Source organism: Loxodonta africana, chromosome 7, assembly GCF_030014295.1.
Source record: "Loxodonta africana isolate mLoxAfr1 chromosome 7, mLoxAfr1.hap2, whole genome shotgun sequence".
NCBI lineage: Eukaryota > Metazoa > Chordata > Mammalia > Proboscidea > Elephantidae > Loxodonta > Loxodonta africana.
Window position 1 is genome coordinate 72866417 of NC_087348.1, and position 12343 is coordinate 72878759.

A 12343-nucleotide genomic window follows, 5' to 3' on the forward strand; every position below is an offset into this window, starting at 1 on the left:
TTCAGATGGGGAAGTGTGTGTCCTACTTTGTTCTTTTTTAAGATTGCTTTGGCTATTCAGGGGCTTTTGCAGTTCCATATAAATTTGATGATTAACTTTTCCGTATTTGCAAAGAAAGCTGTTGGAATTTTGATGTAGATTGCATTGAATCTGTAGATTGCTTCGGGTAATATTGACGTCTTAACGATATTAAGTCTTCTTCCAATTCATGAACATGGATGGTCCTTCCATTTATTTAGGTCTTCTTTAATTTCTTTCAGTAATAATTTATAATTTTCCATGAATAAATCTTTTACTTCTTTGATTAAATTTAATCCTACCTAGTATTTTATTCTTTTAGATGCTATTATAAATGGAATTGTTTTCTTAATTTCCTTTCCAGAGTGCTCATTGCTGATGTATAGAAATGCGACTAACTTTTGTGTGTTGACCTTATATCCTGCTACTTTGTTGAATTTTTTTGGTTTTAGTGGCTTTTTTGTGGATTCTTTGAGGTTTTCTATAGATAAGCTCATGTCATCAGCCAAAAGGAATGGTTAAATGAGTTTCTTGCTAAAGCTCAAAATGGCCTTCCAGGAAAAATTGAATCACTTTTTGTTAGGATTTACTTTCGTGTAATTTTCTTGCTTTAGTTTGCAAGTTTTGGTATAAAATAGAACTTATAAGATAGTCAAGAAAGAAATTCACTGTTTCAGTTGTAAAATGGCAAGTGGTTGTTGGATTCAAATAAAGTTAAATTTTTTAAAGTGAAAAGAATTATCAGTACTGGTCTCTAAAATTAATGTCTTAACTTTGGGAAGGTCACCTAACCTCATCAACTCTTAACAGGATAATGACTATCTTACAGGGTTATTTTAAGTATTAGATAAATTTCTGTAAGCACTTTGAACCCCACAAATGTAAGAAACATAGTATTCTTTTGTACTCTTGGTCTCTTGTTATGTAATTTGCAAATCTTGGAAGTTTCTATTTTGTAGGATGTTTGACTAAATATTTGTTTTTGAAAAATTAAGCAGAAAAAAAGATCCACTTTTTAAAATTTTCCTTTGTACTTTTAGATTAACAAAAGCAGTGGAATTGTGGAAGCATCACGGATCATGAATTTGTACCAGTTTATCCAGCTTTATAAAGACATCATCAGTCAAGCAGCAGGAGTGTTGGCACAGAGCTCCACCTCGGAAGACCCTGATGGAAACTCCTCATCTGTAATGTCTTGTCAGGCTAGTCTTTGGATGGGAAGGTATAACAGGCACAATTACTGTGTTTCACTGATTTTCCAATTTGCAAGCCACTGAAATCTCTTTAATATTATTTTCAGTGCTCTTCATAGCTTCTTAAAGCATAATACTTTTGCTTGTCTAGTTTCTGGTGTGTCTCAGATTACTCTGTGCTTTAAGACATTGTTAAGAGTGACAATTAAAGATAAAGTAACTCACACCTAGTAATGTTTTGCTTGTATTTGGGTTCTTAGACAATGAAAGCCCTTCAGGGAATTAGTTCTAAGAATCTTGCAAATTCATCCCAGTTTTTCTTTAAAAAGCCTTGCTAATTGGAGCATTAAAATTAAAAATGTTGGCTCCAGGACTTGGCAGTCCTTCAGAAATGAACAAGCAGTTGGTACACATATCGCATATACTGAGTTAACAGAAGACAGTGAAGTCAGCCAGAGTTTTCTGTGTTAGTGCCTGTTTACTCAGGCCTAATATATTATTGTTCTATCTAAACTTTCTTTTCCTTCTCTATCATGTTTTTGACATACGAATGTTCCCACCTGTTGCCATTTGACAACCATGACCATGATTTAAATCTGTAAAGGCCTCATTGGACAAAGACTTGCGTGACTCCAGACATGTTGACATCCTGTCTTATTGTCATACGGGGTAGACAGCAGAAATCTGCATGGACAGTGTCTTTTACCTGAAATTTGAGAATATGCTTAAAAAGAATTTCTCTTTTATTGTACCACTTACAGTTACATTTTCTGGTCCATCCTTAACCAGCTGGTTTCCAAATGCTGTGTTATAATTAAATTGTATTTTCAATTTATCATTTCCTGTTTATCTTAAATAGGATATTTGGTTTTATAGGTTTGGGCTTATACCAAGTGTTACTGACATGCCGAATGAGTTTTAGAACATTGTAGGCAGTGTTTAGGAAGAGGCTTATCTTTCCTGTATACTTCAGTAGTTAAAAGACGCGTGTCTGATTTTCTTCTTTTTTTCCCTCTCTTTCTTCAGAACGGTGACTTTTTTTTCCCCAATTGTTTTGAAAGCTGATAATAGTGCTTACCAGTATATTTAAGCTCACTGGTAGCAATTGAAAAGAAAGTAATACTTTTTTCCTTGTTGCAGTCATCTTAATGAAGGAGGTAAGGGTGTTATCGTTCTTCATGTGCCCTCAATAGTGGGAAACTTAATACCTAGTTGGCAGGTTAGGGCTGCTTCTTGCCTTTGTATGTTTTTTGGTTTTTAGTGATACCCTGCTATTCTAGTTCACAGAAAAACTTTCCAAGTTGAAAGAGATCTTAAGAGGCATATATTTAGTTGAGCTTTACCTCTGATGGTGGCTTGCATTTATTGAGTACTTACAGTCAGATTCAACTCAATGGCAACAGATTTTGGCTTTTGGTTTACAGGGTGGTAGGCACTGTGATGAGTGCTTTATGTGTATTAACTCATTAAATCCTTAAAACAACCCAATGGGAATACAATTACTGGCCAATTTTAGATGAAGAAACTGAGGTTTAGACAAATAAGTGCCACAGCTAGAAATTGGCCGAACAGAGACTCTTAACCTCTACATTAGTACTCTCTGTGCATAAAGATTCTCTGCTACAGTGCCTGTCAAACTGCAGTGCTCAGTAGTTCTGAAGAGAAGCCTGAGATTCTGTCAGGCTCCCAGGTGCCTGCCAATGCTGCCGATCCAAGGACTACACTTCGAGTGTTAAGACTCTACTTCCCACATTTTGCCAAGTGGTAGTCCAACTTGTGCTTGAATACCTTCAGTTTTGTGGGACTCACTGCCTCAGAGAAGTAAGCCTTTTCATAATCAAATGATGACTCTAATCATTATGAAGTTTTACCTTTGGTTTGATATTCCTCAGACTAGCCAAAATCTGGCTTTCTTGAGGCAGCACAACCCAGACTCTAGAACCAAATTCTGGCTGTGTTTAAGTCCTGGTTCTACCCCAACTGTGTGACTTTGGACAAGTTGTGTAAACTCTCTTTCCTCAATTTCTTCATCTTTTAAAAGAGGATGATAACAGTACTGTCTGCCTCATAAGACTGTTGTTGAGAAAGTTAAATGAGGTAATATATGTAAAGTGCTTAACCCTCTACTCACTTTTACACTCTGACCTTCAGAAAACTTGGTCACTCTTTATGGATTCAGTTGTATTGTCTGCTAATGATTCCCAAATCTACTTCCGTAGACACAGATTTTAAACTCCTCAAAAGCAGAAACCCTAATTAATCTTTGTATCTCCAGTATCTGGTACAGTATGTGGCACCTAAAAGGCACTTTATTGTTGAACTGAATATATATTTTCACTAAGGAGCCCTGTTGGCGCAGTGGTTAAGTGCTCAGCTGTGAACCAAAAGGCTGACGGTTTGAACCCACCAGCCGCTCTGCGGGAGACGGATGTGGCAAGCTGCTTCTGTAAAGATTACAGCCTTGGAAACCCTATGGGGAGTTCTGCTCTGTCCTGTAGGGCCGCTATGAGTTGAAATTGACTTGACGGCAACAGGTAGTAGTAGTATATATTCTTTCACCAGTACTTTGAATGCATCATATCTAAAATCGAATACATTAAATCCACATCTGTAAAGGCTTTCATTCAGTTTTCCCATTTCAGTTCAGTGGCTGCCCTCTTTTCCTTGTTACTGAAGCGTAACATTTAATCTGTTACTGCTTCCTGATGGTTTGCTTTTGTAATGGCTCTTGGGCCAGGCCCTAGTTATCTCCCCAGTGCATTGCTAACATAAAGTTCTAACTTGTTTTCCTCCCTCTGGACTGTCCCTTCTGGAAACAGTGTCTTCACAAAGCACTGTTTGAGTGGGGGTTCATTTCCCCCTGATTATGCACTGATTCTAGTTTGCCTGTCAAAATAAGGTCAAACTTAGTATTTCACCCTTCAAGGATGAGATGACTTCTGCTGTATTTAATCAGTCTTTTTGTTCAGTTTTTCCCAGGAGCGTCCTGTCAGTCTCCTCGTTACATATGTACACACGTATGTGCGCACACCTCCACAGCTTTGTTTATGCACCTAGAATGTCCTCCATGTATCAAAATCCTGTCCTTTTTCCGCCTCATCTTCCCAACAAGTTTGGAATATACCGATCTCTTCTTTCTTTGCTTAGTACTTATTAAACATAATGCATGTTTGACATTCATTTATATTGTTTTATGTTTATATCAAATTTTAAAGTGCTATCTCAGTGTATTACACAGGGCTGTAAAAACAGGAGGGAATGAAAAATGCCAGAAATAGTTCCTACCTTTAAGAAGTTTATAGTAGTTTATACTTTGAAAAAAAATTTTTTTTTTAATTACAAAAATAATACATGCTTAATAAAGAAAACCTTTAAAAATACAGAAAAGCACAAAGGATAAAAGAAAATTAAAATCACTTTAAAGACATTTATTGAAAACCGAGACAAACTCCCTGTATTCAAAGAGCTTACCCTTTATGGAGAGACCAACCACTAAACAGCCAATTAAAATGCAACATTTAAGAGCTTTCGTTGAGACCATGTTGGTTTTGCGATCACGGAGAAGATGCTGTTTTGAGCTGAGTTACTGAGGTTGGAGTTTACCACACTCACAAGAGCATTACAGGAAAAGAAAATACCATGTGCAAAGGCGTGTGTCTGATTTGAGGGCACTCTAAATTGTGGCTAGAATAGAAGGCTCAACACCTCTTTTTTTCCCCAAGTGGATGAAAGGGCTCTTTAAGGAGAGAGACTTTGTTTTCTACCTTCTTTGTATTTCCAAGAGCGCCTGATACTTAGGACCAAGCTATTTTTTTTATCTATTTACCCACTATCAGTATCAGTATTGTAAGCACCTGGTGGCAGAGTTTTGAATCCTGCATAGTAACTAAACCATCTGTTGGTTGAATTCATTTACACAAGTTCAGTATGATTAAAATGGGCTCATGTTTTCAGAAAGACCAGAGTATTTCCAGTTTTTGCTCATATTTATGTTTTAACCATTGCAGAATTTTTCTTTTACCCAGTCTTTCTTTATGAAATTTACCCCATACTACTTTTTCCCTAATATATTTACTGTCCCTAAAAGACATGTTAATTTAGTCTGGTTTTGCACATGAGTCGTATTGTGCTTTAGTCTGTGAACACATAGATGTTTGATAATGTTTTTTGAGGTAATGAAAACAAAGTATAAAGCATAATGACAGCAAAGAATATGAGTGTCCACTGACTTTTCACACTGCAGAGTGAAACAGCTGACTGATGAGGAGGAGTGCTGTATCTGCATGGATGGCAGAGCTGACCTCATCCTACCTTGTGCTCACAGCTTTTGTCAGAAGTGCATTGATAAATGGTAAGTTATCTCCTGCTTTCCTAGGATAGGCAAAGGTCAAATAGGGTGGATAATGTCCTGGAGGGTTTTATCTTAAGAATGAAAAACAAATGCTCAGGTTTGTTATGCATAAACTCCATTAGTTTATTGCAGGGTTAGTCATGGCAAGGCACACAAGTAAGACCTTACAACACTTATTTAGCATTGGAGAATCAGAGTTAACAATTATCATGTTCTTTTAAATGTTAGAGTCCAAACCTTTAGACTTCAGGCTTTTACCTTTAATAAGTGGCCTTGGGGAGGAGACTTGACCACTCCTCAAACTCAGAGGAGGTCCCCCATAGCTGGGGTCTGAGGTCAGTTGTGGACAGCAGTATCTCAGCAGGCTTCTCAGTCCTGGGACAGGGAGTCAGAGAGACCTTTTGCTTCTGTCTTCTCCCAAAAACAAGCAGAAATCCATGGGCTTATGTACCCTATGTGCTGTCATGTTTGGCTATAACTGGTATGTTTTATTGCCAGTTAAAGAATTATTGTATGACATATTTATGTTTTGTTAATTCATATTATGTTTTATTGCCAGTTAGGAAATTGTTGTATGACAAATTTATATCCTTGTTTACTGCATGTTTCAAGGCCAAGTTAATTAAAAATTACGGGAACTGGAGAAACCCTGAGAGTATGGCCCCTGGATACCCATTTAGCTCAGTAATGAAGTCACTCTCAAGGTTTACTCTTCAGGCCCATAAAAAAAAACGAGACTACAGGGGCACAACAACCCAGGGACAAGGACTAGAAGGCAGGAGGGGACAGTAAACCTGGTAATGGGGAACCCAAGGTCGAGAAGGGAGAATATTGACATGTCGTGGGATTGTTAAGTGATGTCATAAAACAATTTGGGTACTGTTTATGAGAAACTAGTTTGTTCTGTAAGCCTTCATCTAAAGTACAATAAAAAAAAAAATTATGGGAACTGTTCAGTGAAATATTTGTGTTTTGTTACTTTATAGAAATTTGCTTAATGTTACATTCCATTATCACAGAGTGCAGGTACATGGTCCAGTTTCAGAAAGTTATTTACTACATACTTCAGGTAAAAAAAAAAAATTTTTTTTTTTTCAGGTACCTATTTACAAGGTTAGAACAACTTTCTAATGGCTTGTAGTTAATGGCTGAAGAGTCTATTCTAAGTTCAGAAATTCTCTATGTCTAACTTCACATTATAAGTGACTTATATACATAGGTGTTTAAAAGCATTATAAAAACATCATAACAGTGTAAAGAACATTATAGAAATAAACGTATTAGTGACTGACAGGTATGTGTTTTCTAAGAACATTACAGAATCAGATGGAATTGAGAGCATGCAGAAAGCATACCTAACAGTGTATATGAATACACTTTGAAAAGTACAAAAATACACTATTACAGTTAAGTATGAGAGATTTTATTTACTGCTTTGAATTTACTGCTTACTGGTTAAAAACAGTTTAATGTTTATACCCTAAAGTTTATAAATGTGGGATGTCTCTTTGACACTTTTGCTGTAAGGAGAGTCATGCCTAACTTGAGACTAGAATCAAACATTTCCCTTTTCTTCTTTTTTCCTCCTTATGTCTACACTTACCCTCTATATTTATTTAGGAGTAATATGAACCCTTGGATATTAGACCTGAAGGGAGCGTTAAAGATCAACTAATAAAACTCATCGTTGTACAAAATAAGAATCAAGCATTTAGGACAATTTATAATTGAAATGCAACAAACTATACATATTTTAAAGTGTACAATTTGATAGGTTTTGACATGTGTATACACCCATAAAAACCATCACTGCAATCAAGATAATGAACAAATCCATTACCCCCAAAAGTTGACCTTGTGTCCCATTGTAAACCTTTCTTCCCACCTCTGCCCCTAGCACCCAGGCAGCTACTTATCTGCTTTTAGTCACTATAGAATACTTTGGATTTTCTAGAATTTTTATAAATAGAATCATATAGTGTATATCCTTTTTTTGCCTGGCTTCTTTCATTTAACATAATTATTTTGGGATTCATCCAAGGGGTACCACGTATGAGTAGTTCATTCCTTTTTTTTGCTGAATAGTGTCCATCGTTCAAATATACCATATCTTGTTTATCCACTCACCTCTTGGTGGACATTTGTGTTGTTTCCAGTTTTGGGCTATTACAGATGAGTTGCTGTGAACATTCATGGACAAGTCTTTTAGTACGACAGTTCTGGATGCTCCACATCCTTGCCAGTACTTAGTTGGTATGGTCAGTCTTTTTAATTTCAGCCATTCTAATGTGTGTGTTGGTATCTTGTGGTGGTTTTAATTTGCATTTCCCTACTGACTAATGATGTGAGCATCTTTTCATGTGCTTATTTGCTATCTGTATACCCGGTGAAGTGTCCATTCAAATCTTTTCCTGATTTCCTTATTCAGGTCTTTTCGTATTACCGAATTTTGAGAGTTCTTTATATATTCCAGATATATGTCCTTTATCAGATATGATTTATAAATATTTTTCCCTCATTCTGTGGTTTGTCTTTTCGTTCTTTGAAGAATATTCTTCAAAGAACAGAAGTTTTTAATTTCGACAATTAAATTTATGAGTTTGTGATTTATGGTTGGTGGTTTTAGTGTCATATCCTAGCCCAAGGTTACAAGTGTTTTCTTCTAAAACTTTTATATTTTCGGACTATGATTGGTTTTTGTTAATTTTTATATATGGTGTGAGATATGGATCAAAATTTTTTTTTTTTTGTAAATGGCTATCCCAATTGTTCCAGCACAATTAGTTGAAAAGACTGATTCCTTGACTAAGTTGCCTCTGCACCTTTGTCAAAAGTCAGTTGTTCAGATGCGTGTGGATCTATTTCTGGACTCTCAATTCTGTTCTTTTGATCTGTTTGTCTATCTTCATGCCAATGCCATGCTACCTTGATTAATGTAACTTTATAATAAGTCTTACAATTCGGTAGTGTTAGTCTTCTAACTTTGCTCTTTTTCAAGGTTGTTTTGGCTGGCTGTTCTAGGTCTTTTCATTTCAATATGAATTTTCAGATAAGCTTGTTAGTTTCTACAAAAAGCTTGCAAGAATTTTGATTGAGATTGCATTGAGTAAATAGATGAATTTGAGGAGAGTTGACTTCTTAACAATATCAAGTTTTCTATCAGCACAGTGTGTTCCTCCATTTATTTAGATGCTGTTTAATTTCTCTCAGCAATTGTTTGTAGTTTTCAATGTTGCATATCATTCATTAGATTTGTCCCTAAGTGTTTCATATTTTTGATTCTATTCTAAATGGTATTTTTAAATCTCAGTTTCTGATTGTTGCTAGTATATAAAAATGCAATAGATTTTTGTATATTGTCCTGTATCCTGCAACTTGGCTAAACTCATTTGCTCTGGTAGCTTTTTTATAGATTTCATAAGATTTTCTTGAATGTCTAAACATCATTTTTCAAAGATTTTTGCTGGATCTAGAATTCTAGATTGACGGTATTTTTTCCCTTTCCATACTTTGACTTTTTGTGTTGCACCACTCTCATCTTGCTTGCATTGTTTTCTATGAGAAATTTGCTGTTACCCTTATCTTTTTTCCTCTGTGGGTAATGTGTGTTTTTTTGCTGACTACTTTTAAGATTTTCTTCTTTATCATAGGTTTTAAGAATTTAATTATGTTGTGCCTTAGTTTCCTTCATGTTTCTTGTGCTTGGGGTTTATCGAGCTTCTTGGATTGGGTGACAGTGTCATCAAATTTGGAAAAACTTCAGCCATTATCTTAAGTATTTTTTCTGTCCCCTCTCCTCTCTTTCTGGGACTCCAGTTACACATACATTAGGCCACTTGAAATTGTCCCAGAGTACTCAGTGATGTTATCCCCCCACCCCTTTTTTCTGTTTTGGTTTTGGTTTTTTAGCCTTTCTCGGTGTTTCATTTGTTTGGAGCCCTGGTGGCACAGTGGTTAGGAGCATGGTTGCTAACCAAAAGGTCGGCAGTTCAAGTCCACTAGCCACTCCTTGGAAACCCTATGGGGTAGTTCTACTCTATCCATTACAGTCACTATGAGTCGGAATTGCCTCAGTGGCAATGGGTAGTGTTTCATTTAGTCAATATTGCCATGTCTTTTCAAATTCGCTTATCTTCCGCAATGTCTAACTTACCATTAATCTCCTTCAGTGTATTTTTCATTTCAAATGTTACAGATTTCATCTCTACAAGTTTGATTTGAGTTTTTTTAAAAATATCTTCCATGTCTCTAATGTATTCTCTTTCCTCTAGTTTTTTTAATATATGGAATACAGTTATAATAACTTCTGATTTTCTCATCTGCTAATTCTAACAGTTCTGGTTTGTTTTTTGGTTGATTTTTCTCTTTATTATGGGTTGTATTTTTCAGCTTCTTTGTATGCCTCGCAATATTTGAGTAGATGCCAGATATTGTGAATTTTACCTTTTTGGGTGCTGGGTATTTTTGTACTCCTATAAATATTCTTCAGCACTGCTCTGGAATATAGATACTTGGAAATAATTTGATCCTTTTGGATCTTGCTTTCATGATTTGCTGTTAGGTAGGACTGAGTAGTGTTTATTTTCGGGCTAATTATTCCCCACTAATGAGTCAAGTTTTTTAATGAGTCAAGACCCTTCAGAGTACTACACACCATGCCCTCTGAATTACGAGGTTTTGCAGTCTGGTTCTGGGAACAAACATTATTCTGACCCTGTGTGAGCTTCCAGTACTGTTTCCTCTAGTCCCTTTGGATGATTCTTTCCTCAGTCTCGGGTGGTTTCTTCACACACATGCGTGAATCAGTACTCTGTTGAATACCCTCAAAGGGGATTCTCTACAGACCTCCAGAATTCTTCCTCTGTGCAGCAGTCACCTCTCCAATACTCTGTCCTGTGAACTCTTGCTGTTTTGGTTTTCCTAGATTCTCAGCTCTGTTCTTCAACTCAGGGAGACTGTCAGACTTCATTTAGGTTCCTCCTACTTTTTTTACTTGCTGTGGCCCAGAAACTGTCAAGGCAGTAAGATGGGGCAATTACAGGGCTTGCCTTGTTTGTTTCCATCTCTCAGGAATCACTGTCCTTTGTTGCTTGATGTCCAGTGTTGAAAACCATTGTTTCATACATTTTTCCCAGTGTTTTAGTTGTTTTAAATGGGAATATAAATCTGGTCCCTTTTGGCTGGAAGCGGAATTCAATGGTTTATTTTTAAATTGTGATGTTTTGTGCACAGTACAGCACATATAATTACCTAGTGAAGTGCTAGAAATCACCCAAGCCAGGTCTCGCTTTCACATTTGGTTTTTGGAACAACTTTTCTAAAGTTTTGCACAAAAGCCAAAGAGCAGTTGATATAATTTAATCACTTCGGTCTCAGGTTTCACTGAGAGATGAAGAGAAAAACCTTTTTCCCTGCATGATACTTCTGGCTCAAATATTACATTTTTGAAATTTCCAAAACAATGTTTGAGAAGAAAAAAAAATTGCTTTGGAAAAACATAATCTTAATCATATATGAGTTCTTCCCCTATCAGAAAAATTATTCTGCATATAAAATTTATCTTTTATTTTAAACCTGGAAAAACTCCATTTTTATATAGTTTCTTAAAGAAATCTTCCTGTTGCTTATGAATCATAGGAATTATTATCAAACCTTTAAGCTTAGTTATAATGTTGAGAGTTGTATAGATATTACTTAGAAAAATGACTAACAGCCTTTCCTGTTGCCTTACTGCTCTGCCACTTCCAAGACGTTCTAGAGTCATGGCTTCCATTTAAGTAATCAAACATTTACACTGGACTTATAAGGAATCTTGATTGTAAAAGAAAACCTATATGGGTACAGGAATATTATTTGCAACATTGTAGTAACAAAAGACTGGAAAAAAAGCTAAGTATCCTTCTATGAGGGACTGGCGAAATAAATTGTGGCGTGTTCATACAGTGGATTATTATGTTTGAGAGAATAGACAGCTCTTACGTACTGATATGTAATGGTTTACAAGATATATTGACAAGTAAAAAGGGCAATAACGTTATATACATACAAGCTCATTCATGCTTAGTCTGTCTCCAGAAGGACATATAAGAAACTGGTAACCGTGGTTGCCCCTGGAGAAGAGAATTGAAGATTGGGATGAGGGGAGAGATTCACTTTTTACTGCGTACACTTTTATGGATACATAAAAATATATATTTCTTAGCCATTGTTAGGGATTGAATTGTGTCCCCCCAAAATGTGTTGTAAATCCTAACCTCTGCCTGTGGTTTTAATCCCATTTGGGAATGGGTTGTCTTTGTTATGTTAATAAGATAGAATTAGTGTAGGGTATGTCTTAAATCAGTTTCTTTTGAGATACAAAAGAGATTAAGCAAGCAAGCGAGAGAAGCAGAGTGGGGGAAGAGAGATGACAAGCCACATGAAGATCGTGCAGGAGCAGAAACTCAAAAAAGAGCTTCTTCCAGAGCCAGCAGAGAGAGAAAGCCTTCCCTTAGAGCCAGCACCCTGAATTCTAACTTGTAGCCTCCTACCATAACTTTGATTATGAGGATTGTGCAGGACCGGGCAGTGTTTCGTTCTGTTGTACGTGTGGTCGCTATGAGTTGGAACTGACTCGACGGCACCTACCAACAACTGTGAGAAAATAAAGCTGCCTGCTTGTGGTATTTCTATTATAGCAGCACTAGATAACTAAGATAGCCATATACATGTATTACGTTTCAAACAAACCCCTATTTTTAAAAAAGAAGAAAATGAAAAGTTAACTGTGTTCTTTATTTGA

General features: G+C 36.2%; 2 protein-coding genes across 3 annotated transcripts in view; one reads left to right on the forward strand and one right to left on the reverse strand.

Annotated features, from left to right (window-relative positions):
* Positions 1 to 12343, forward strand: part of RNF141 (ring finger protein 141) — a 43978-nt gene that overhangs the window by 21410 nt on the left and 10225 nt on the right. For both annotated transcript variants that reach the window (XM_003412005.4, XM_010592238.3), the window contains exons 4-5: positions 1059 to 1240; positions 5455 to 5562. In XM_003412005.4, coding sequence (XP_003412053.3) covers positions 1059 to 1240; positions 5455 to 5562 — 290 coding nt within the window. The remainder of the gene's footprint in view (positions 1 to 1058; positions 1241 to 5454; positions 5563 to 12343) is intronic.
* AMPD3 (adenosine monophosphate deaminase 3) overlaps positions 9538 to 12343 on the reverse strand; it is a 58574-nt gene continuing 55768 nt past the window's right edge. The window contains exon 14 of the mRNA XM_064288434.1: positions 9538 to 11672. Coding sequence (XP_064144504.1) covers positions 11613 to 11672 — 60 coding nt within the window. The 3' untranslated portion in view covers positions 9538 to 11612. The remainder of the gene's footprint in view (positions 11673 to 12343) is intronic.